The sequence below is a fragment of the Dama dama genome, chromosome 11, assembly GCF_033118175.1.
Source record: "Dama dama isolate Ldn47 chromosome 11, ASM3311817v1, whole genome shotgun sequence".
Classification (NCBI taxonomy): Eukaryota; Metazoa; Chordata; class Mammalia; order Artiodactyla; family Cervidae; genus Dama; species Dama dama.
The window spans coordinates 71,184,538-71,211,847 of NC_083691.1; the positions used below are offsets into that span (position 1 = coordinate 71,184,538).

Consider the following 27,310-nt stretch of genomic DNA (forward strand, 5'->3'; position numbering starts at 1 on the left):
GCTGATTTTTATTAAAGCGTGGAGTGTTTCTGATTCTGAATATAAGAAAGGCTTTATCTGTAATAAAAACTATGAATTGAAAATAATATTTTATATAATATGAAGGTGCTAGCTGTTGACTTCTGACTGAGTGCCTTTGTGTTTAAAAAAATAACACTCTTTACCTTTGAGATAAATTTCTCAGGTGGACGAAGAAATTCTATCCTAATGATTATGCCCCCCTTTACCTTGTGAAATTCCTCTGTGTTTAGACTTACCAGAGCGTGCCAGAAAGTGAAAGCAAGTTTCTAAAATTAAAACCTAGACACCGAAAGGCAAAGCTGTGGACTTGCAGTTGGCTGTGTGATCCAATGGCAACAATAAAGCCCCCTTGCCTTCTGTGTCCCCAGCAAGGGGGAACGGGAGGAGAACCTGTGGTCCTGGGGTGGACATCTCCCAGCAAGCACAGCCTTTTTGTGTGTGCAGCCAGGGGCCCTGGTCAGATGAGGGGTATTAACTAAGTCTTTATTTTGTGCTCCATGTGGAGAGCATGGCAGAGAAAAGGGCAATAGGGTTCCAGTCACAAAGAGCTTTCTGTTCCAAGAAGGCTGACACTAAGCGGACATTTACAGGACAGAGAACAGGATTCCCTGGAGCCACATTAGGACTCCGAACGTAATCAGGCATCGCCAAGTGGAGTATGAGAGGAGGGAAGTTCTCGGAGAGACCCTGAAGGATGGGCAAGGAGGCCTTGGATGCCCTTCCCACCTGGATGCCCCCTGGAATTTGGAGGCCTCAATGAGAAAGAACATCCACAGGCACTCTTCACTCTGATTTTTTTCTTTTTTGGGGGGTGGTGGTGGATCTAGCTGCTCTACAATGTCGTGTTTGTGCTATACAACGAAGTGAATCAGCTATATTATACATATATTCCCTCCCTCTTTGACCTCCCTCACCCCACCCCGCATGCCATTCCTCTGGGTCAAAACAGAACACCAAGCTGAGCTCTCTGCTACACCAGGGGTTCCCACCATCCATCTGTTTTACCCATGGCCATGCACATTCGTCAATCCCAGTCTCCCAGTTCACTCCCCCTCCATCCACACATCGGTTCTCTATATCCGAGTCTCTATTCCTGCCCTGCAAATAGGTTCATCTGTACTATTTTTCTAGATTCCACATAGAGGCATTAGTATACTATATTTGTTTTTCTTTTTCTGACTTATTTCACTCTGAATGACAGACTCTAGGTACATCCGTGTCAGTACAGATGACCCAATTTCATTCCTTTTTAACAGCACTGTTTCCTTTGCACGCTAGCTAGTCACGTAGGATTCAGCCACTTTAAATGCAAGAACAATGAAAGGTGACTGACTTTAGATAATGATTTTATTTTTTACTTTTTTTGCCCTTTTAGAATTAAAAGAAAATGATCAGGCTTAGTCTACACTCTGTGCACAGTCATTGCCACAATCCTTAGTTCCTCTCAGAGTGAGGTCTCCCTGATTAAAAACATCAGTTATGTGGTGGGGTCCATGGGGTTCATATTTCTGCACCTTTCTCAGACACACTGAAGCAATGATCTTTTGAGAATGATGTACAGGGAAGGCCAGGTGTCTGCACTTTTAAAGTGAAAGTATTAGTAGTTCAGACCTGTCTGACTCTTTGCGACCCCATGGACTGGGGCCCACCAGGCTCCTCTGTCCATGAACTGCTTCAGACAAGAATACTGAATGAGTATCCATTGCGTTCTCTAGCGGATCTTCCAGACCAAGGGATCCAGTGCAGGTCTCCTACACTCACTAATCCAGATGCTGTAGTTCAAAGCCCTGAAGGAATGCAGTGTCTATGCTGAGGCCAAATTTAACTCACTTTCGAATTTTAGTGCGAAGCCTGCTTTTGCTTTCATGTTAGGATTTTACTTTTGTTTTCCTAGTTCTCAGCCAAAGTGATCTTTGGTTGCTTCAGGAGCCTTGGGAATATTTTTATTTCTTATGTAACCATAACCAGAAAGAGACACTAGAGGGCAGCATAAGGCTGCAAAACCTGCCGTCTGGGAGGCTGGTGGGGCGGGGAAAGCGTCTCTCTAGTCTCCGCTGGCGCTGGGAAGCCGACTTTGTTTTTTTGTCCAGCCAGAATTCCGCGGTTAGTCTTCAGAGTAACACATGCTTCTGTTTGTGGCTCTGTTTCATTATATAGACAGTGGTTTAGTGTGGAAATGTGCAAGCTAGGGGCTGATTATTCCATTCCCTAGGTTGACTGAGAAGAAGGTGGTCAGGGATGGGCGAGAGTCTAATGAACTCTAAGAATTCCCGCCTGTGACCTTGTTCAGATTGTCTTTCATGACACTGCCACGTTCTCAGGGGGTTGCGTGTCTCTCCCCGCTGACACGGTTTTGCTTTCATCTTTATTTCCCAGCTGTTTGTGTCCCATTCTCTCTGGCTTTTATATACAAGCTCTTGCTATGGAAAGAGCAACAGAAACTTGCTCTGTGCAGTGATTGCCTAACACAGCTGTACCTACTTGCATTGTGGAACTTCTGAGCCCTGCCACCTTTAGAAAGAGAAAGGGTTGGCTTAACTCCTCCTGCTGTCCCTTCCCTTGTTCCTGTATTTGGCACATCTATTTGCTTGCCTGTGTATGTACATGGGAAGGAGCTCCTATATATTTGACTCCCTACTAAACACTAAATGGATTTTTATTATTATTATTATTATTTTTTTCTATTTTACACAGTCTCTGACATTATAAAATACTGTTTAGGGAACTACTTATTATTTAAACTTAATTTTTTACATTAAAAAAATGGATTTAATGAGGTTATTTTACTTACTCCTTGCAATTGATTATCCAGGGATTTGAATTGAGGTCAGTCTTGCTCGTTCATTAATCTAGTTCAAGAATAAAGATGGAGGGAAGGGTCATCTTTGCCTCCTCCCCAAGCCCCAATGTTCGTTGGGTCCATGGGCCCCCTTCCTTAAGGCATTACTTAGTTTATCCTTCAGCAAATTGAGGAAAATTTCCTTCATGAGGAGAAATTAAATGATTCCTAGGTGCAGAGGATAGAGTGCCCTCAGGTGGCCACTTAGCAAAATTACTTAAAAGGGAATAATTCACCTACAGGGCAATTGTAGGTCAGCTCAGGCAGAGCTTGACTCTCATACCCCACGTTCCTTGCCCCCACGGGCCCTGCGCGAGCGTTCCCTCTGTCCTCCCATCTTGTCTCCTCCCTTGTCACCACCATGAGCCGTGTCTGCTTGTTAACCTCCCTCGTAGTCCTCCTCACACCTACCTTGAAAAGCAAACACCTGCTATTGTTTATCCAGCTTCTAAGCCACCAAGAGCTCCCCTAGGCAGAGACAACCCGACCAGGGCTTTCCTTACAAATAGGTTCAGTCTCTAAGCAGAGATTTGAAGATGAATAGCATTCTTGCTCTTTTCATCTTGATCTCATATCAGTCTCTATTGCTCAGCTACCTACCCGTATAGACCACATAGCCCCCCTCTCTCTCTTGACAAATCATTACTGTACAACATCAGTGACCCAGATTCTATTCCAAAGCTCTGATCATGTTTAAATATACCCTGGCTTTGTCTACTCAGCCAAGTGACATCTGATAGCCTGCTTGCCTTGCCCAGATAGTTTACACAAATACAAAACTTTCGGAGTCTGACTTTGAACTTAGCCTTAAAGCAGGAGATGGCATTAAACATGTTGTCTGTCCTGTTGGTTAGGCTGTCTTTATTGCATTTCTTTTTCTTTTTTTTCAGTTTGTAAGGGAAAGAGATTTACTCACATTACTTCAGCTAATGGGAGATTATTTTAAGGACCCATTAGGAAGTAAGAGAGACAAGACATCCTTTCAGCTACCGAACAGTGCAGCCACGCAGAGAACAAGAACTTTGTTCTGATTGTCATACTGGGGTCTCAAGAGCAACCCTCATAAGTGTTTCCTTGGATACGAGTGCGCGTGTGTGCATGCATGATGAGTTGCTTCAGTCGTGTCTGACTCTTTGAGACCCTTTGGACTGTGGCCCTCCAGGCTCTTCTGCCCATAGGATTCTCCAGGCAAGAATACTGGAGTCTGTTGCCGTGCCCTTCTCCAGGGGATCTTCCCAACCCAGGGACTGAACTTGCGTCTCCTGAGGCGACTGCATTGCAGGTGGATTCTTTATCGCTGAGCCATCGGGAGTACCCGCTGCCCCCTAATCCAGGGCTACACCCCCAACCGTCTCTCTGCTGTGTCTGCTCCCACGTAGATCCTTCTGCTTCTGCCTCATGGCTTCTACCTCTTACTTTCTCTCCCGTTTGTATTTCCACTTGCGTCTACTCTCCCCTTCTTCTCACTTTCAGGTTTCCCCAAAGACAAGTGCTCTAATATGGTGAGTGGACCTCTCTAGAACACAGCTTCATGTGCTTTTGCCCTGCTGCTTGTGGTCAGGCTTATTTTCTCAGACTGAGTAGCTATAAACACAGAGGTAGATTTGCATGGGATTAAACTGGAGCTTAAAAGATGGTCCCTGGGGAGGAGGCTGTGTGTTGGAAGGCTCTCAGCTTCTCAGAAGGGAGCAGGGTGATTTGCTTATTCAGAAGGTGCTAAGCACGAAGGCAGAAGGTGAAGAGGAGGGAATGAAGGGGTTTTAGGTGGGAGAGTGGAGTATTATGGTACACTTGAGAATCATTTCTTTGACTTTGATACAGAGGATGGGCTAAGGAGAGAGGCCACTCTGGAAGCAATTGTCACAGTGCAGAACACACACAGTTGGGCTCTGAGTACATAAAAGTGAGACTTGACATTTTTGTTAAGCTGTTTCCCATATAACAACTGAAAGACAATTGGAGAAATGAAACTATTGTTTCTCTCCTGACTTCTCCACTGAAATCTCAGGCTTTGCAGAAATCAGTCTCATTCTCCTCTTTGTACTATAATGTGTTTGTCAGTTTGTTTTAATCCCACTCTCACTCCCCACTGACACGCCCCACCCCCCCAAGACATCCTTTCTCCCTTCTGACCAGTTGCCTCAGACCTGCTGCCTAACATGTTGCTTGGAAGCTCTTCCTTCTGCTTCCTTAAAACCCTTGGACCAGGTTCCATGACTGCCACAGAGTTTAAGTTCTTTATTCTCTACCAGCAACTCTGACTCTGTTTTCTTTTTTATTTCTTTTTAATTGGAGGATCATTGCTTTACAATGTTGTGTTGGTCTCTGTCATACATCAACATGAATCAGCCATAAGTATACATATGTTCCCTACCTCTTAAACCTCCCTCCCACATCCCATCCCATCCCAACCCCTCTAGGTTCTTCTTCTTCTTCTTTTTTTTTTTTTTTTTTCAATTCCTTCACTCATGTATTGACACTTGTTTTGGAATCTCTTCTACTTTGGGCATTGTTTTACTATGCTTAGTTTTCGTGGGTTTTTTTTTTTTTCAACTCCCATCAACTCTATTATCTAAAATTTCTTTTCCCACTGTTAGAATCCTGGGAACTTTTTATTTGAAGGGGTCTGGGAGACACTTTGATCTGAGCCTTTCCTTTGCAGATGAGAGAAACATGCTCAGGAGAGGCTGTACACAGCCAGTCAGATGGTGTTCTAGATCGGGCTGGTCTTCAAATCCCCAGTTTAACACTTTTCACAATAGACCAGGGGAAACAAGTTGAATTAGTGTTTCTTGGATTCACCTCCATTGACTGATATTGACGGCCTGCAGCACATGCAGCAAATAAAGGTGAGGGCTTCTGTGGACTCACCAGAGAAACCAGTTCTTATGGTTGGCCACAGGCTCAAGATGAAACCTGGTAGCATGTGGGCCACCCATTAGCTTTTTTTTTTTTCTGGTGCAACTTTAAGGACCTGTGTCCTTCCCCTGACTTATTGGAAAAGACCCTGATGCTGGGAAAGATTGAAGGCAGGAGGAGAAGGGGACGACAGAGGATGAGCTCTTAACGCTGGTGCCGTGGATGCTGCGAAGAACGAAACGCCTGCCTGTGCTCAGAGCTGAGTCCTTAAGGGCCAGGTGACGGCTCACAGGGCCTCAGCCTCCCCACAGCTGGGGCTTCCATGTGTGTCTCTCTTCAGGGAGCGTCAGGAGTGTGGCCGAGCTGTCTTCTTAGAGGCTGAGCTGCTCAGCCAAAAGCTCCCGACATTAGGACCATCTGGGAAGGCAAGCTTGACGTCCTCTCTCTCACTGAAGAAGGACTTAAGTCTTAGTTTTCATTGTTCTCAGACCTCCCTCTTCTTTTTTTTTTTTTTTTTCCCTGAGGGGAGAGAAAGACAAAGATTTTGGGGGGTACAAGAAGCATAAACCCATTCAGACGAACTTAGAGTTGGAAATGGGGCAGGGTGTAGCATTCCAGGAGGCCAAGGTCAAGGAAGAGAAAGTTTACAGCTGGAGCTCTTGAGAACAAATCTGGAAAGCTGTCAGAAACAACCCAGCCTCTCTTCCTCTCCCGATCTCCACCAGGGCCGCGAGCTGCCTTTTCCCGGCTTTGCAGGGAGGCCACATGGTCTCCTTATCTGCACACTGGCTTTCTCTGCTTTCACCAGCATTGGCAAAATTTTGTCTTCCCCAGACCTGTACTTCCACCCCTGACCAACTGAAATACCCAAGAGCAACTCACTTGAGTTTAGGAGTCCCAGACCTTCTTCGGGGAGTAAATTTGATTGGAACGCACGTCCTGTCTGTGATCAGGAGGCAGGGTCACACTGTAGAAACGTGGCACCCTGGATTTGTTTGAGGAAATATTTGGACAGTCTACTTGGGGTGTAAGCAGAGCTATCAAGGGCTCCAAAAGGTGACCTTGAAGCTGCTGTGCAAAAATCGAGAGGATGAGGTTGCCTTGCTATAGAGCAGGGGTTGGGGAAGGAGGCTACAGTCATCTAGATAGTGGGAAGCCAGGCATGGTGTGCACCAACTTGTTCAGATGACTGAGATCATAAATGCTTGGGCTGGACAAAAGAACTTTGTGGTGGAGACAGAGACTGTGTTCATTGGGAGTGAGGCAGCACAGGGGATATGGAAGCCAAAGCAGAAGTCAAAGTCTCCCTGGAATTCACAGGAACACAGGAGGAAGGAAGCTAGATTCTCATCCTCTGTGGATTGGAAAGATTCAAACAAGGCTTCTCTAGAACTGTAAGGAAAGAGGGGCCCCAGCTGGCATCTGGGTAATGTTTCAATTGCTCGTTATACATCTCAGAAGTAAATACTACTAATATTTTCAGGCAGTTGTTCATTGAGTTAAGGTTTCTTGATAATGCATCCCCAGTCCTCTTTCGCTGTGACTCACAGACAACTAGCTTCTGCCCTTGACCTTGAACAGTTTGTCCAGAGCCATAGGTCAAAATTGGAATAGACTGGAAAATTAGGCGGGCACAGTACAAAGTCACCCCTACTACTGTAGAGACGCTGCTAAGCTGGTTCTGCTGTCTTTACTCACTAGGAAAGCACATTGTTAATGCCACTGTGCTGCTGCTGGCCCATCATTTTCATAAAATGGAGGGAACCTCCAGTGCTACTTCGGAACCGAATTAGGTCAATCAGTCTTCCTGTTAATGCCACATTAATATGGTTTTCTGTGTCCATTCTTAAAAGGGGCCCTTCCTTGGCCTTTGCAATTAATTATTGTGGTTTTTCTTAAGGGTAATGCAAGAAGCAATAAAGCTTTGTAATTAAGGTTCAGGCATGGGGTCAGACAGACTTGGTGAAATAGAATCGCTACCATTTATTTCTGTGTATCCTTAGGCAAGGTCCCCCATACCATCTTCATCATCATCTGCTTTTCACTAAGTATGAGCTACAAGATTTACATATATTATTCCCTTATTTTTTTGTGGCTAGTTGGTAAGGCTGCTATACTTATTCACATTGTAGATGATGAAACTGAGGTTTAGGAAAGTTAAACATCTCACCTAAACAGTAATGATAGTAAAATCAAATAACAGTAATAATTATTTTAGCCATTTCTGAGGGCTGATCATATCCCATGAACTCTTATGAGTATTTTACTCATAAGATCTCATTTAATTCTCACAACTGTGCAGAAGCTCATCCAGTGTGTTCTTTAAAGCCCAAATGTTTATAAGGCAAGGGGTTTGTAAGGCCTACCTGGATATGACAAGCATTGGTAACATTCTTATAGGCTACTCTCTCATAACTGCCCTGGTGCAGGACAGCCCAGCTGGTATTCCCAGGTTTCTTAGAGGCTGGGTATTAGCATTCCTAGCCAGACTGTGCTGGGTTCTGTCTGAACTCCACCATTACCCTTCCACACATTCACTGTTTAGATTCCACCCCTGGTTTCTCTGTGGAGATCAGAGACTGTATAAAGACTTCTTCAAGCTCTTTGAAGTCCTGTACTAATGTATTATATCTATAACACAACAATTCTGTATCCCTCAACTGCAGGAAATGCAAAGCAAGCTATCTATGACAAGGGTCCCCAACCCCTGGGGCCATGTACTAGTACCAGTTCTCGGCCTGTTAGGAAGCAGGCCGCACAACAGGAGGTGAATGGCAGGTGAGCGGAATGAAGTTTCAACTGTTTTTACAGCCACTTGCCATCGCTCGCATTCCTGCCCGTGCCTCCTGTCACATCAGAGACAGCATTAGATTCTCCTAGGAGCACAAACTCTTCTTTGAACTGTGCATGCCAGAGGTCCAGGTTGCGTACTCCTAATGAGAATCTAGGGTAACGCCTGATGATCTGATTCTTCATTATGGTTTGAGTTGTATAACTATTATATTTATAACACAGTGTAACAATAATGGAAATAAAGTGCACAATAAATATAATGCACTTGAATCATCCCCAGACCATCCTTCTACTCTGGTTCATGGAAAAATCTTAGAGAAAAATGTCATGTAATAAAAGAAAATATTTCTTCCCTTGTGTAAAATGTAGTTCTTCAGAACATTTGACCTTGCTGTAATATCTGTGTCATGTAGTCTCACTGAAAATGTCACTTCTGGTAATTGCAAAATAATTGGATATTTTCCCTTTTGCTTTCCACATTCTCTTCCCATCTCTAGGCCTTGTATAGAGCCTATATATTGGGTCTGTTTCCTTAGCCCCTGAAGTCTTCCTCAAACACCACAGCCAACAATTTTAATTGCTCTGTGTCCTTAATATGTATTCCATAGAACATTTGCATTTATAGATGCCTAAAGCAGGCCCAGGCAAGTATAGGGTTTGATTGGATGATTGGAGATTAGCCTGTTCTTCCATCATCAGCTTGTTCCAGCTGGCTGTTGGCTAGTGCATTCAACTGTTAAAGCCCTCCATTCTCCAAGCTTTAAGGGAAAGTTCCCTGCACATCCAGCCCCACTCTTTGATCATTGCTGTTAACTCTCTGCATTTCTCCTTAAGGGTAATTTAAATATTGGAAGAACAAAGAGTTTGGGGACCTGCCCTAAGGAATTTTATACTGGTCCAGTGGAATTTGATGACCTGATTGAGAATATTCCATCCTTTAAGCACAGAAGCAATTCATTCTTTGAAAAAAAAATACAGAAAAGTTCAGGTACCTAAGTAAAAAATAAGAGTTTTATTTGACCCTGAAGCTCATAATATTTTGGAAGCTTTTTGACAATGTCTGTAAAGCTTTTCTGTGTGCTTTGTATCACTTTGTCCTTTCAAGCTCTCCAGAAAACCTTGGTGACTTACCCCATATCTAAGTTGAGAGCAGGTGCCATTTTTGACCTGCATTAAACAGGCCATTATGATGGGGAAGAACCTTCCTTTTATACTTACTCTGTACCCTGCTAGATCTTCCCCACCCCAAAAAAGTGTGCATTCATTTTTAAATAGGAAAAGAAAATTTCTTTGAAATAATAAAAGTTATTTTGAAAAAGAAAGTAAGCTCACATTTATCCAGAGCTCCTCAACATCTCAGGAAAGATACACATTTGGGCAGGTCCTCTTACGGGTCCCCTAGTTATAAGTCTCTGTCAGTCTCTAGTTCAGTCATTTCTAAACTCCTCTTCTACCCATTCTCTTCCTGTCGCTGAGAAGGTTTTTAGTAAAACTAGGAGGCAGTGTGTTGCAGTGGGGAGAGAGGTGACCTGGGACCTAGAGGCTGGGGTGCCAGTGTTACTCTCCTGGGAGTGGTTGCATTGCCTTGGGGAAGTCACTTACCTTTTTAGAAGGGTTGTTTCCTCACCTGTCAGGTGGGGATAGTAACCCCTTTCTGCTTACTGTGAAGATTTGGTATGAGGATCAATTGAAACAAGAGATGGCAAAGCACCATTCACATGGAGGTCTGTGCACGTCAGGTGTGACAGTATGTGTGAGACAAGGAATTTCTGCAAGGCAGCAGGCAGTCCCAGAGAGCAACAGCCAGGGAGTGGGAAACGAAACCTGAAACTGAGACAGGGTTGTTTGCTGCTAAAGGATATCTGCGGTTTCTAAACTGGTTGTCACTCGGATGGGAAAATGGAAAAACAATGAAAATACCTGAACCCTGTTTTTAACCAAAAGGTAAATTCACTGAGCACGAGACAAAGTTAGCTTGACAAGAACTGATATGCCTGAACTCGCACCCCATCTGCCACCTCACCTCTGACATAGTGTGGTTTAATAATGGATTACTGCATGCTCCTCCGTAGCAATTTCACTTTATTATTTCCCGTTTAACATGCCCACCAGCTTTTCCTGAGAGTCTGTTGGCCAAACACACAAAAAAATTAAGTTTTACAATCATACTTTTCAAAAACTTTCCTTTTTTGGGGCAATTTTGTATCAAAAATATCAGCTAGAAACAGAAATTTCAGAGTGTCGAAAGCATTGTCTGTCTTGTCCGTAACTATGTCAATGTCTTAAAGCCTTACTGTCCGTAACTATAATGTCAATGTCTTAAAGCCTTACTACAAGGAAACACTAAAGTCTGAACTCCAATTTTCTTGGAGCCCCACACCCCCCAACCTATTCATACACAAGTATTACACTGGGTCACAGATGAATGCAGGCGTTCTACTTATTTCTTTGTGAGAGGCAAGTGAAAAGTAGCTGTCACATCTAAAAATCAAATTTGGAAGTCATAAGAATTCTATCCACTTGTTGGAATTTAGATACCTAACATTTATGATTATAGAAGCAAATTGACTTTGTGTTTGTGAGATCAGTCAATGAGCATGCAGGTGGGTGCCACCAGATGTTAGGTTATTGCATGAAAGGTGTACATGGTGAAAGGGAGATTAGAACTGGAAAAGGAAAGGGAAATGGAGGCACATACAGAAGTATTGGCAAAGTCAAGCCATCAACACCAAAGTACTTGGCAGTAATTTGAATGGAAGGTGTGAGAAACAGAATGGAATTGAAATGGTTTTGAAAATAACTTCGATTAAGATCACAGTTGTGCAGTTGTTCAGTTGTGTCTGACTTTGTGATTCCATGGCTTGCAGCACACCAATCTTCCCTGTCCTTCACTATCTCCTGGAGTTTGCTCAGATTCTTGTTCATTGAGTTGGTGATGCTGTCTAACCATCTTATCCTCTGCTGCCCCCTTCTTTTGTGTTCAGTCTTTCCCGGTGTCAAGGTCTTTTCCAATGAAATGGCTCTTCCCATCAGATACCAAAGTATTGTAGCTTCAGTTTCAGCCTCAGTCCTTCCAATGAATATTCAGGGTTGGTTTCCTTCAGGACTGGGAGACTAGAAATGTGACTGCTATAAAACATGGTAGTCTAGAAGTCATTTCCCAGTAGGGGGCAATAGAAAAGATGATTGTTTATTTTTCTTTTTATTTTTTTCTTTTTATTTTTTCATTTATTTTTATTAGTTGGAGGCTAATTGCTTTACAATATTGTAGTGGTTTTTGTCATACATTGACATGAATCAGCCATGGATTTACATGTGTTCCCCATCCTGATCCCCCCTCCCACCTCCCTCTCCACCCAATTCCTCTGGGTCTTCCCAGTGCACCAGGCCCGAGCACCTGTCTCATGCATCCAACCTGGGCTGGTGATTTGTTTCACCCTTGATAATATACATGTTTCTATGCTGTTCTCTTGAAACATCCCACCCTCGCCTTCTCCCACAGAGTCCAAAATTCTGTTCTGTACATCTGTGTCTCTTTTTCTGTTTTGCATATAGGGTTATCGTTACCATCTTTCTAAATTCCATATACATGCATTAGTATACTGTATTTGTCTTTATCTTTCTGGTTTAATTCACTCTGTATAATGGGCTCCAGTTTCATCCATCTCATTAGAACTGATTCAAATGAATTCTTTTTAATGGCTGAGTAATATTCCATGGTGTCTGTGTACCACAGCTTCCTTATCCATTCATCTGCTGATGGGCATCTAGGTTGCTTCCATGTCCTGGCTATTATAAACAGTGCTGCGATGAACATTGGGCTGAACGTGTGGTGGTTTATTTTTAGGCTGAACTTAGAAAGCCGGGATGAGCCTAAAGATTAGGATTAACAGCTATTTCCTACAGAAGTAAAAACAAGTTATTCTAGGATTAAACCTTTTATGCAACAAGGAAGGCTAAGGTATATAAATGTTAAAGGATAACTAAGAAGGCAAGCTGGTGACCACTGAGCATCTCTTCAACAAGGAATTTCTAAAAGCAACCTGATTTCCCATAGAGATGTATAAAAGACACAGATCTAGTGTCTCAGAGCAGAAAACCCACTTGGATTATCAGTTTTGACTTCATAATGATAATTTGTTGTGCCCTCAACTCAGATGTGATTTTGAGTAGTGTTTATTGTTCAATCCAATGTGTGCTTTGTTATTAAAGCTTCCATTTGTCTCCTCTTAAGCTCAAATGTGTTAGAGAAATATTAACAACTTCCCATGCTTTTGCTTTCCGTAATTTAACATCATTTATTTAAACAATCACAGGAAATAGTAACATCGGCTTTCTCCCCAGAAAAAGCATGAAGTGAGTGTTTTTTCTTCAGAGACTAGAGATGATTTTTTTCTTCTATCTAACAGGGTACACCTGTTATAAAAATAGTTTTGTGTTTATTTTTTCTCCCCAAGAAAGCCTGTGTTAATTTACATGGTCTAGATATAACCTGCAGATGTTCACAGATGGATATGCAACAAAAGATGAAAATTGAAGAGAGAGATACAAATCAGTGGAGATGGGGGGTGGAAGAAGGTGGAGTTTAATTGTTCCCAAAGGTAAGGAAGGACATCTTTCCTGCAGAATAACTCCAAGAAACTAGCCCAGCCTGGTTGTACTTTTTCTGTTAGCCAATTAGAGCAGGAATTGAGAGGAAAGTTTGCACAGTCTTCAGTTTTGCTGAACAAGGTCAAATCCTCTCAGCAAAGCCTCTAGAAACTCCTCCAGTCTGGCCAGTTGGAAAGTAAGACAGTGTGTGTTTTACCTTTTTCCACCCCATATGCCACTTACAAGAGATTGCGGGAGCCTCCTTAAGTTTCCCTAGAGTTTTAGCTATTCAGATATACAAAGCAGTTGTCCTTTTTATATATGCTCTTTTTAATTAAAATGAAACTGAGATGTTTGAGGCACTAAAAAAATGCGTATGAATAAACAGGAAAGCTGAGTCAAAGAACTAATTATACCTTGATGCTTACATTCTGCTTTTGGAAGATGCACTCCAAGTCCTTGCTCTAACTGCCTTATGCTCCCTGTTTTAAGAAAAGAGAAAACTTCTAACACCACTTCATTTATCTGCTTCTGGTTGATGGTTCCCAAGCCAGGTCTTCCAGGCCCAGCATCCCTGAGCCCCCAGTTCATATCATCTGATTCCTAAAGGACACCCCTACTCAAAGTACACATGTTAAATATTAAATACAATTTCTTCTCTTCTCTCCATATTATTGCTATTTCACATTCTCTCATCTCCTAGCCCACATGTCTTATATTTTTGGACTTCTCATCGCCTTTGGAAAAAAAAATAGTCACAAATTCTATCACGTTACTCAAGGCTTTCCTTTGACTTTTCTTATCCAACATTATTTACTATGGTCCGTTTGAAAATTCTTTTCTAGTCCATTCTTGCCTTTTGTGTTCTTTCTTGAATGCTGTTTTAATTTTGTCTTCCTGGTATATTTGTGCTGTTCCTCATGTTTGGTGCATGCATTTATATCATCCCAAAGAAAAATTGATGCTTTTGAACTATGATGTTGGAGAAGACTCTTGAGAGTCCCTTGGACTGCAAGGAGATCCAATCAGTCCATCCTAAAGGAGATCAGTCCTGGGTGTTCATTGGAAGGACTGATGCTGAAGCTGAAACTTCAATACTTTGGCCACCTCATGCAAAGAGTTGACTCATTGGAAAAGACCCTGATGCTGGGAAGGATTGGGGGCAGGAGGAGAAGGGGACGACAGAGAATGAGATGGCTGGATGGCATCACCGACTCGATGGGCATGGGTTTGGGTAGACTCCGGGAGTTGGTGATGGACAGGGAGGCCTGGTGTGCTGCGATTCACGGGGTCGCAAAGAGTTGGACACGACTGAGTGACTGAACTGAACTGAACTGAAAGTTAGGTATCCTATATTTTCTTTTGATCTAAACTCTTTCATAATACCCCAGCTTACAATCAATGTCCATAAAATCCTTCTATTTCTGATTTTATAAGGCACATTTAGCCTGAACCTTACAACCTGGCCCTTGGTCTTCACAGAATTCTTCTGTTTCAGTCTGTTTACGTCAGATTAAAAGAGATGCATTTAGCAACTGTCCTGTTTATGCTACCAGGTTTAATGCTGCTGGGATTCAAATGGAGTATATCAAAGAATCCTCTCAAGCTGCTTCTTGGATAGTGCAAGGCACACTTCAAGTACACAAATGCCTCTAAACTAAGTCAAGGAAAATAAGACTTGTGTGTTGATATCTTACCACTCTAATTATACTAGAAACAAGGGGAGAACTTAGACTTCGTATTCTTCTGTATTTTTCAGTGCAAGTCAGCATGGAATGAGGTGCACTGTCAATGGATAATTCTTACCACACACACCAACACTGCCATACCAGTAGCAGTCATCTGCTGAGTCCACTCTGTGCCCAATGCTTGCATGCATTCTCTGTGACCCTCACAGCCTCACAGGGTAGGCATTATTAACCCATTTCACAGATGAAAAATATGACTTTTGAAAAAGTTGTGTAACTTAATGTTCCTATAGTGAGGCAATCAGTAAATGGCAGAACCAGGGTCTGTAGCCAGATATAACTAAAAAGCTTGTGCACTATTTCCTGCTCATAACTGCCCAGCTACTGGGAAACAGATACTTGTGATATCATTTCAGGTCATTCTACAGGTAATATTTTTGAGAGGGGACTGTTACACACACCCCCTACACACATGCATTCCACACTAGTGCCAAAGATAAGGGTTTCTTGATATATATCTGGCTTTGTACATGTTCTTTGTATCTTCTTTTGCCCCAGCTCCATCATTTCCTTGTCAGTTCTGTATATGGCCTTCTTAAAGAACACTAATGAAAATCAACCAGTCACTCAGAGCTTGAAGAAAGAGTGAGAGCATAGCTTCAAGTCCACAGGAAACTGACTCTTACTAGATGTCCATCCTGGGTATCAGTCACACACTGGATCTTTAAAAAAAACCCAGCTTCCTTTCCATGCACAGGATTTTGCCTTCAAGATCCCATTAGCGCTAATGGGTCGTTTTCCTTCCATCACCTTAAGAATTAAAAGGAGAAGCTGCATCTTTGATGAAGTGCTAATGCTACACAGGGCTCAAGCCACTTAGTTTCCTTTGTTCTCTTCCTATGGAAACCCACCGGGGGACATAAGACCACTGTCTGCTATATGAAGAGTTTATAAAGACTTGTATTAAGTGGCAGTGCTAAGTGCAGCTTCAGTAATGAAAATGAGAATGAATCCCCTGCTTATAAAGCCAAACTCATCCACCTTGCTTTGTCCGAGGCTTGTATCCTGCATGGCTTGAATCAATATTTTCTGCTCTTTAACAGCACAAGAGAAAGATTACTACTTCTCTTCAATAAGCTTTTAAAAGTTATCTGGGAAAGTAAGTGTGCTAATAGGGAAAAAGTAGGACATAGTAGGAAGTGGGGAATGGAAGTAAGTGCGTTTTAGAACTAGCTCTCTCCCCGTGTGCTGCCTTGCCATTCATTCTTTTCTGATTGCTTTCTACGTGACTTCAGTCCATCAGCTGACTGACAGTATTTAGTGCCCACTGTGCTTATAACCCAGTACTAGGCACTGAGGGAGAATTCAAAACAAAGACACAGTCTCTATCCTCAAGGAGGTTATAGTAAGAAAGAGGAGGGACTCCCCTGGCGGTCCAATGGTTAAGACTCCAAGCTTCCAATATAGGGGACGTGGGTTTGATCCTTGGTCGAGGAACCAAGATCCCACATGCCATGTGGTATAGTCAAAAAATAAAATAAATAAATTAAAAAGAAATTGAAAAGAAAGAAGAAGATTGGTTATCATTTATACAGCATCCCATACATAACTTTGAGTGCTAAGTTCTACAGCCTGAAGCAGTGCCAAGAATTCTTCATTCAGCTACCACTGTTCTCTAATACCACATTCAGTAGGGCTAGAGTAAAACTGAAATTTCCTAACAAATTTATTTCAACACATGAATATAGGAAGTAGGTCCTTGCATTTGACATCTAACAGTATAAATCAGTCCACTATCTCAGATGAGCAACAAAGGGCACTTGCCTCTGTTTGTCTATAGCTCACCTTGGTTTCTGTTTGGAGCTCTGAGTCTTTGATTTAGTGAAAATCTAACCTCAGGAACTTTGCATTCCTTCATTTCCCTGGATTATATCTAGATTATTTGAAGGTGAAAGACTTCCACTGAACCAATATTCTGGGAATAGAGAGAGACTGCACGGGAGCTAGTCTCAGATAATCTATACTCACAGCGTAGGTGCCCACTGACTTGCTACTCACCATCTTTGTTCTTTGTGTGCGTAACCTCCTCGGTGTTAGTCTCGCAGTTCAGTCTGACTCTTTGTGACCTCTTAGGACTGAAGCCCACCAGGCTCCTCTGCCGCTGGGATCCTCCAGGTAAGAATACCGGAGTGAGTTGACATGCCCTCCTCCAGGGCATCTTCCTGACCCAGGGATCAAACCTGGGTCTCCTGCATTGCAAGAGGATTCTTTACTGTCTGCGCCAGTAGGGAAGCCCTCCTCAGACCAGCCCTTTTCTGCTCGTCTTTGTGCTACTCTGGGAATTGTTCTGTTGCTTCCATGCCATGTGGGATATGGAAAGCTCTGTGAGGCTCACTAAGCTCTCAGCATGTCTGAATCTACCCTGCAGCTCTTTCTTCTCAAAGATTCCACTGCTGCTTCTGAGTTATCTTGAGGAAATGCACACTGATCATTATTACTTTCCTCAGCCTACTTGAGGTTTTGACATCCACCAGACCTCACATCAGAACACTATATCCTCTTTTTGGGAATGACTATGTTCACGCTTCTTCTCCAACTTTCTCTCCTGCTTGCCCACACGAGGGACAGGAAAGCTTTACTCATCTCATGTAATTGCCATTATATTCTATTTCACTCCTTTAAAAGTCTTGAATTTTAAAGATCAAATACATAAGGACAACTTTGTGTCTTTGATTTCTGATCCATGTCCCTTCTCTGAGACAAGTGAAACACAATCACTTGAAATGTGGGAGAAAAGACTAAGAGAAAGGAAATATGGAAGAAAAAATCATGTATTTCAAAGGTAGTATCCTATTTTAGACCAAAAGCATGGCATCCTTTGATATTTGGAATCTTGGTTAATAATCAATAGGTGTTTTCTTCTGTTAAGAAGTAGCAGAAGTAAACATACGCAGTACCTTCAGTACAAATTATGGAGGACCTACGGCATCCTAGTTTAGTATTTAGAGCTCCAGTTAGTGGGTCAGGGACCTAAGTTCTCAGTTTTTATGACTCAGTGACTTTAAACAAGCTCAGTTTACTCATCAATACAGCCCAGGAATATTCTATGTGTTGCTTTTTACCCTACTTACCAAGATAGCTTATTACTGTTTTGTGGATGGTGACAGGAGACACAGTTTCTGGGTCAGACACCAAGGCTTTTATTACTCGACTCAACAATCAGAGTGAGCATCAGCCTATAGTTCTCCTCAACCCCAGGTCTCATGAAACAATACAAAGGGACAGGGAAAACATTAAGAATGTAGGAGTTTTGTGTTACAGTGGGAGAAGGTATCAGGTGTCATGAGAGTTAAATAAAATGGTTAATGTGAGACAGAAAATTCGAACGACAATGTAAACTCTGAGAAGTAAGTAGCTAAATAGAATATGTTACCAGGACTTAAAAACATGAGTAATCAAGGAAATTTGTGGTTACCCTCCTTATGTTTTGCATTGATTAAGTGTCTACCAGAGTCAGTTACATCTACTCAGTGCTATCCAGATATGGTGATAGAAAGGAAATAGAATCAAACTTGGATTACAATCTCACTTTTTAAGTAGTGGTTCATTAAGTTCAGAAGCCTCAAACCTAGAGACATGAAGATGAGAAAGCAAAGCAAAATGTCCCACTAGACACTGTAATAAAATTGGGGAAAAGTTATTGATGCCTTGTTAAATGATCCCAGAACAGCTTAACGAATTCAAAGTGGTATACCTTTGCCTAAAAATAAATAAATAAATAAATACTTGAAAAGGGGTGGAATATTCCGGTATATACAGTCTACTATGGGATTGAGTTGGTGAATAAGATAGGTACAAGCAAGGATAATAGATTTAAGCATAATAGGAAAGGCAATTTTAGACATTAGACATTTAGAATTTGTTGAGCTTCTAGTTAACAGAAAAGTCTAGAATTCTCTAAGATTTGATAATAATAGCACCTTCTAACATTTACTACATATTTTTATTCTGATACCCTCCATTATTTTATCTCATTTAATCCTCACACACTTTATAGGATGCACTTTATTGTTCCCATTTAAGAAATGAGCTTATTAACTATCAGAAATTTTTTAGAAAGTGCTCAATGCCATGGAGTTGGTAAATAATGACTTGGATTTTGATTCAGGGGCCTCTTCGTGGCCCATGTTCATTCCATTTGGCCACACTGTATTGAACGCACTTAGTTTTCTGTGGAACTAGCTTCTAGAAATTTCTTCTACTGCTGATGTATCAAACACTTCTACTGTTTTGTGCCTTTAATAAAATATCTAGTTATAAATGTTATTAATTTTGAAAATTAAGTTAATGAAAACTAAACCTTGCTATTTATTTCTCCTGTCCTACTGTTGGTTAAAGTCAATGACAAGTTACTTTTGTGACCCAAATTTTGTCTTCCCACAGGTGACTTGTATATAGGAGGAGTGGCCAAAGAAACATACAAATCGTTGCCAAAGCTCGTCCATGCCAAGGAGGGCTTTCAAGGCTGCCTGGCATCAGTTGATCTAAATGGGCGGCTTCCAGACCTCATCTCAGATGCTCTTTTCTGCAATGGACAGATTGAGAGAGGATGTGAAGGTATTAGATCTTCATTATCACACTCAAAATAATTCTAATTCCACCTATAAATGAGAACAGATCTCTCTGGCCAGCAAAATTTTCATTTCTGACATTTGGCCAAATCCCTACTTAAGGCTTAAAAAATCCTTTTTCATCCCATACATCTTCAATTTTCTGGACAGTTTGCAAACCTATACTAATGCTCAATAAATTTAAAACAGGAACTATATCTATGGATCTTGATTTTTTTCTACTTCTTTGCATTCCATAGTTCATCTCATTAGCGTACTAATCAGCTCTGCAGTGCTTGCTTTATAGCATTCAATAGATACTCCATTTGAACCAGAAAAACATTTATTCCAGCAAATGTTAATCAACTTGAGACTGTTTTTTTTTAATCTACATTCAATAAGACCCAACAAGAAAATAACATTCAGACATTCATTCTCAAATCACTATATGATTTGTGTTTACATGACAGCACAAGTGTCTCCCATATATTATGAGTTTGTTTTAGCAATAATTGGTTTCTTCTATTCCCCAAGGCTAATATTCCACACTTCAGAAATGTGCTCAAGTATCTTTCTGTTCTTTTGTGTTCTCTATCAGACTAAGATCTGTAGGAGTACTTTTTGATTGCCGCTTTCATGTTAGATAATTTTCACTTCAACACCTCAGATTGTTTGAGCCATTTATCCTTCCATAAATGCAATTTAATCACATTATCCTGAATTTTGTAGCTCTGAATGTGTTGCTGCTTCTCCTTTAATATTGAATATAGTTTGGGCCATTTTGAAAATTTTAGATTCATAATGAAATTTCACATGGGAGAAATGAAGACATGTGAATTCCTGTCCCCCAGGAGCTTACGAATCATTTCTTCTCAGCCAAAATAATGCTATTAGGTTTAGCAACTACCTAAGTACATATAAATTTTTTATTTGAAAATACATTTTTTCCCTCTCTGCAGCATATATTTTCCTGAAAAGTCAGGTGAAATTCAAACTGTGTTTTAATCATGCCAGAAAATAGGTTATTTAATTGAAATCTTTGATGAATTATTTTTTAATGTTCTGCCATATTTCTTTATTTCATATTTTGGTATAACACACTTTTGTAAAACAAAAAGAAACTATGTGTTTTGTTCTTTCATTAATTTAACAAAGGAAGTAAAATTGTTAAGTGAATAAATTCTCTCTAGTGGATGAATACAGAAATGTGAGACATAACTTTGATCCTTGGAGGTGATCTAATAAGTGAGGATATATGTATTTTTTTAAAGTTACTTACAAACTCTTCTGAAAATATTTTTCAAAAATAGGCCTTTCTACAAGTTGCTTGATGATTTCTCACCTATAAAGAGATGGTGGGAGCAGACACACAGAGACACATTCGCAGCTAAACACTCACAAGATAGAAAAACAGATACACACACATGACCTCCCACCACTGGCACATAATGCGAGTGGGTGAGTGGGAGGGAAAACTAATGAGAAACGTACTGAGAAAGTGTATTTACAGAATAAAATTTGGTGTTATTTTCCATCATAATCCAATGAGCAAATTGGTTAATATGATTGATTGGAATCCTCTTGAGTAATTGTAAACTATGGTTTGAATATCTGAAATCATTCAGTAGATTATAGCAGTTTCCTTCCTTACTTTATCTAGTTTGCTTTAATATCTGAACTTTAATAATCCTCACCCTCTCTTACCCCCTTTTCCTTTATTTTAAAAATGTTGACATGTTCCTGCCTTCCTGCCTTAATACTTCCCTATTTTTTCCGCTCCAACATCAAGATTAACAGTTTTTAATTTATGGTTATTTCCGTTCTCTGTGGTCCCTAGGAATAATCTCAGATGTGCCTGTCATAGGTGTAATTGATGAAGTACACATATTTTTCATGATCAATTTCTAGATATTTCATGAATTATTTCTCTAAAGATGATTGTCTTATAGGGTTTTGAGTTCAAATTGCATCAGAATCACTAAACCCCCGTTTTAATATTAACAGAAATAGTATAAATTTGACATCACTTAGTAATATCTTCCCATGATTTTGTACCATGTCCACCCAACAAGACCCACACATCTCTAAGCTTCTTTCATGTGAGAAGCCATTGGTTTTCTCACAATAATCACTTGCTGCCTTTCTCTCTAACTTATTTCAGTGAGTAATAGTTGATTTTATTTACATGACACAATGTTAGCTTGCAGATGGAGCTTACATGGTGCTTTTCGCTTTACATTAATGTTTCTCAACCTGAGCAAGTGTTAAAATCACCTGGAGAATTGTTAAAACCCATGTCACTTGACAATACCCTCAAAGTTTTTGGTTTGGTAGATCTAGGATGAGACACTAGAATTTATGTTTCTAGCAAGTTCCTAACTTATGCTGATGCTTTTGGCCTTAAAACAAACTCTGAAAATTACTGCCTGGAAAGGCATTGACCTGCTTAGATAAGAGAAAATAGAGACTGGCAATGCACCAATAATCAGACTCAATTAAGCTCAATACTAAGTCAAGATAACTTCTGTACATGAAGTCAGTGAAACAGCTCTTAGACACTTGCATTGGCTCATAACACTCAACTCTTTAACTGCATTTATAAGCTCCAGAAATGCTTCATTATTAAAGCTACCATTGATCAAGCACTGATAACAATAAGTTTATATGTTTATGCAGTTTCATTTAATTCTCAAGACTCTAACAGCTAGGTATTATTGGATTATTTTAGAGGAGTAAATTGAACCTTGAGGCAGGTTCCATCCCTGGGTCAGGAAGAGCCCCTGGAGAAGAAAATGGCAATCCACTCCAGTATTCTTGCCTGGGAAAACCCACAGACAGAGGAGCCTGGCAAGCTACGGGCCATGAAGTTGCAAAAGAGTGAAATATGACTTAGCGACTGAAGTAAAAAGCAATTTGAGCCTTACAGATGTGACGTGATCTTCCTAATGTCACATAGCAAGTGGATGGTGGAAGCTTTGAACCCAAGTTTGCCTTATTTGAAAGCCCAGACACCTAAGCACCTTTTTCTATTGTTTCTTTGGTTTCCAGACATTGTAGTTTACCTTCACTTTCCTTTCCTTTTCAAAAATATCCTTATTTTCAAACACTTAGTACAAAAGTCTTTGTGGCTTGCTCCCATTTTTATTCAGTGATCAAATAAAAAGAACATTATAAAACTAAAAAGAAAAATTCAGGGCTTTGTCTCGTGCAAATGCCTTGTCAGTGTTTAAATATTGTTCTAGAAGGTGAGTTCTTTGAAAAATGTGACTTGTCAGGCATAGGCCTGAATTCTCTTGTAATACCTGAAAATATAAAAAAACTGTTGTGATAATAAAAAAAAAATAATAAAGCATATCTTTATGCTCACATAAAGACTTGGCAGGCACTCTGAGTAGCTGTTGTACAATATGGAGAGGTAGGTTACTTTTCAAAATTGCAACTTTACCATTTTTAGAGTTTAGCATTATTTTACAATTCTATTTCTGGTAATTTTTACAAAAACAAAAGATAAAAGCAAAAGCATGGCTCTTCATCAGGTCTTGTTTCTGCTCTTTCCTTCTGCTGAGCAAGTCAGGGGAACAGTATTGTCAGTAACACAGCCCCTGACCCAAGCTGGGCTTGTGCTTAGAAAGGACTGCACTAAGGAAGACTGCTTTAAGGTTTTTTTTTTTAAACAACCATTAATTATTTCAGTCTTTAGTACCATGGAATAAAGATCTTACCTCTCACAGATTGAAAAAAACAACAAAAACTGAGCAATTTAGTGATCCTTGGTTCTTTGATATAATAAGTGAGAAAAACTAGCTATTATTATTATTAAAAGCAGCTATTATTTTTGTTGTTATTACTGTATTGATTATGATTATGATGATACAATTAGTAGTTAATACTGATTTCTAAATTTTTGAATATTCATATAGTTTAGGCTACATTCAATACTTTTTTATGAAGAATACCATGCCTCAGAAATTTCTAATAAAAATATATTTGCAAGGAGGATGTTTAAAATTGGCATTTGTAAAAACATCAGTTTGTACAAAATCTAATTACAGATAGCTCTCATGTATTCACTAGAGCAGTTACCTCAAAGGCTCTCAGTGTTAATAGCATCTAATTAGTCTGGTATCTATTTTTGTGTTTTCATAAAACCTAAAATTGTGTTTGCTAGAAAATATCTTCAGTTTATACTCTAAATGTATTGAGATAGATGTTGTTCCCTTTCCACCCGTCTCTAAGATAACCCTTATTAATGAGGTTCTACTGTAATAAATATTCACAGGGCAGTTTGTAAGAGTTGAAGACAGTTATAAAGGTAGGGAAAATATAGATGTAACTCTGAGACCTGTAAGCAATAAAAACCTAGTGTGGTAAAAGCAAAGATAAATACTCCACCTTGCAATCTTGTAAAGGAATTTTCTTGATGAGGAATTATATTGCAATTTGCTTCTTCCATTCTTTACTTCTTTCATCTACTCCAAATGATGTTGTATACATTTGGGTAGTTTGGTGTCACTGTAAGTTCCAAGTGTCCGCAGAGAATGGGTGTCATTACAGTTTTAAACCTTAACTGCAATAGCAAGAGAAAAGACCCAGAGGGGAAAAAAAATAGAAAGGATCTGCTAATGACTATCATATACATTGTATCTACACATGATAAGTGGGGCTGCATGCTTCAGCTAAGCAGTGCAATCATTTTGGCAATGCATTCATATCTATCCAAGAGAGGAAACCATGAAAAAGCCCTCTTAATTTTCCTTCATTACATGTCATTGGCTCAATTAACCATTTTATGAATACATATGTAGTGAAATTCTAATCAATTATCGCTTTCTCATTTTTGGCTTAAGATTTATGGCTGTTAATTATTAATTTGTTTGCTCTACATAGCATTTCTCTCCCCCTTTACAACAGCATGCTTTTTTGAATCTTCTGTGTTTGCCCATTTCAGTATTGCTTACTAACATTTAATATATTTTGCTTTTTTTTTTTTTATTTTGCTGACAAAGTTGCATTGATGAAAGCTGACTTGCAAGGTAGATAGCCCTGTGTGTATAAAACAAGACTGAAACCCCGTAATACACAGTGGAAACCTCAAAATAACATATTTTATATTTTTGCAGTAACCATTATTTGGGTATAGATTTAATTTTTTCCCTTCTTGAATGCTGTGTAAGAAATTTTATTTTGTAGCATAGTTTGCATAAAGGCTTTCAGTCTTGAATATGTTTGTAGAGTGATTACATTTAGTGCTTTGATCATTCTTTTTAGTTCTTTGTTTTTCAGTGTTCTAGTTATGATTCTTTAGAAATAGACTAGCATTCTTTTTACTTGTATGTTAAATGGGGGCATGTCATTTATACAGTTTTTAATTTTATGTTTGATTGCATGAAATTGTTAAAGCATGTGAATTGATACTTGCCAACATACCTATCCAAAACACCAACAGTCATAATTTTATTCATAGTTTCTGCAGGAAAACTTCTAGAAACTTGCAGGACATTTTCGCACAACTCTCTTCAGTTTTTTTTTTTTGCCAATCTTTATCTCAGTTTCATGAAAGTTGTAATCTCCATCTCTCATGGTGTCTCTCCCCATTGGTCAGAAGTTAAGGAGCTCCATGCATTTTTCTAAAATCTAAACAGTGAGAGAGAGTTATTGAAGATGGAATGAAATTACCTGCTACCATGATCGTACTGGAAGCTATGTGCTTGCTTTTACTATTTGTTGGTTTAGTTCACTATTATAACGTATTTTGTCCTATATTTGAAATTCCAGAAAACCTTCATATGGCAACTTCTCTGTTCCTAATTCAGGTGTGTGAACTAGAACTTTCCAAACTAGTTTGGTCATGTAATTTGAGGTGTTGGCAACTACTGTATGTGACTTTGCTCATGTGTAAAACATTTCTGGATTTTTTTAAAGAACCCAAGTTTCTCTTGGATTGTTTTTCAGGGCCTAGCACAACCTGCCAGGAGGACTCGTGTTCCAACCAAGGTGTGTGCTTGCAGCAGTGGGATGGCTTCAGCTGTGACTGTAGCATGACTTCCTTCAGCGGACCGCTCTGCAACGACCGTAAGTTCCTGCGTGTGGACCGATGCTTGTCTTTGCTTCCAGATACTATTTGATACCTCAGTCTAAAGCTACGAGTCTTTATATTATTCATGAATAAGTTAAATGGTTGTAACCAGAAGAAGCATTGGGTCCTACAGAAAGGACAGGTTTGAAATACTAAAGTATCGATCAAAGATGCCATTTGCCAAAATCTGTGATAATGGTTGATTCTTTGGTCTTCGACTCTTTGTTGGAATTTTTTGAACTGCTAGTGGATACCTTGTTGAAAATAATTTTTTCCTTTGTTTTATATGACACTTCTTCCCTAATTTTTGAAAGAGCCTCATGTTGCTTTCTATTAAGTAATATTTAAGTTCATAAGATTATATCTTGAGAGCTGGAATTTTAGTGAATTAACAGATCTCGTTATTTTTCTCTCTCTCTACATCTTTTCAAGCCCACGCTATCTTTTAAGTTAACAGACAGTATGTTTAAACTTTGTCCTTCAACTATTCTCCCTTATATTTTAGCCCCTTGTGTTTGTGTTTTTTTCCCCTTCAGTCTCACAATATAAGCATGGTAAAGAAACACAGCATTCACAATGTATTATGGAATATCTGTGAATGCCTAATTTATGTGATAGCAGTCTGAATTTTGAGACCAAACTAACTGCCATATGGGATGAAGTTCTGCTTCTTAACTTTCCAATAGGTACTGCTTTACAATACTTCATCTATATGATAAAAGGGTTTCCTACAACTCATGGCATTCTGCTCTATTGAGAAAATATATCTGACAAAGCCTTCTGTTGTAAAATAGAATTCCATACTAAAGTTGTAAATGCTACTACATTTAAGAAAAGCTCTAGGATGGGATGGTGGGAGAGCAGGTGAGATGATTGAAGGTTTGGACTTCCAGGTGAAAGCTGAGCTTGAGTTTGGATTTAAAGAAAGACTAGAGTTTGTTCATTTTGACCTTTATCTATTTGAGACTGTTCATGTCAGTAGATATGTGTATGTGTTGAAGATAGGGTCAAACTAAAATACGTTATCGAATCGAGTTGTTGTAGCCTCGCAGTGTAGCACAATTTCCTAGCCATTTTTACGTCTCCTATCTGACAGTGAATGTAGGAAGAACAAGTGACTAATTCAAAGTAAACAATACTTGGAGGAGGCATGTAAAGATCACATCATAACAGAAAGAGAACTATTTAGTCTTCATCCTACCAGTGACCCTTTCTATTACAAGAATTAGAAGAAACTTGAAGCCACAAGCATATGTACTAACCATCACACATTTGCAAACACTGTATTTCTAAAAATCAAATCACTCCTACAACATTAAGCCACACTTGGAATTATATAAATAACCTTATGTAAAGACTCAATAATTACTTATATGTACCTAGAGCAAAGCAAATCAGAGAACCTATATATCCTTTTAATAAACACATGTTTGGATATAAATAGAACAGTAACTTCTTGCAGTTGCTCCTGCCCTAGAGAAAATAAAACCAGCTTACTTTCAAGGACAAACAGAAGACTGATAATTTGCTATGATTTCATTATGACAGTTTTAAAACCCTGAATATGATCCTGACGTGTGTAGCTGAGTGCTTTTTTTTTTTTTTTGCATGGAACCATTTTGCATTTTGCAAAGAGTTTCTGCCAAATTTTGTGCTTAAGTTTCCATGCTTTACACAATGGTTGTCTCTTGGTTGTGTCAGATTGTGTATCCTCTTCTATGAGTTAAGTATAAAGAATTTAATTTTCTCTGTTTATCTGCTAGTTGTTGCTGTTGTTAGTCGCTCAGGCGCGTCTGATTCTTTGCAACACCATGAACTGTAGTCTGCCAGGCTT

At 39.8% G+C, this 27,310-nt stretch overlaps 1 protein-coding gene across 1 annotated transcript in view; it reads left to right on the plus strand.

Moving 5' to 3' along the window:
- NRXN1 (neurexin 1) overlaps positions 1–27,310 on the plus strand; it is a 1,175,743-nt gene that overhangs the window by 578,397 nt on the left and 570,036 nt on the right. The window contains exons 14-15 of the mRNA XM_061155451.1: positions 19,234–19,407; positions 25,353–25,472. Of these exons, the coding sequence (XP_061011434.1) occupies positions 19,234–19,407; positions 25,353–25,472 (294 nt within the window). The remainder of the gene's footprint in view (positions 1–19,233; positions 19,408–25,352; positions 25,473–27,310) is intronic.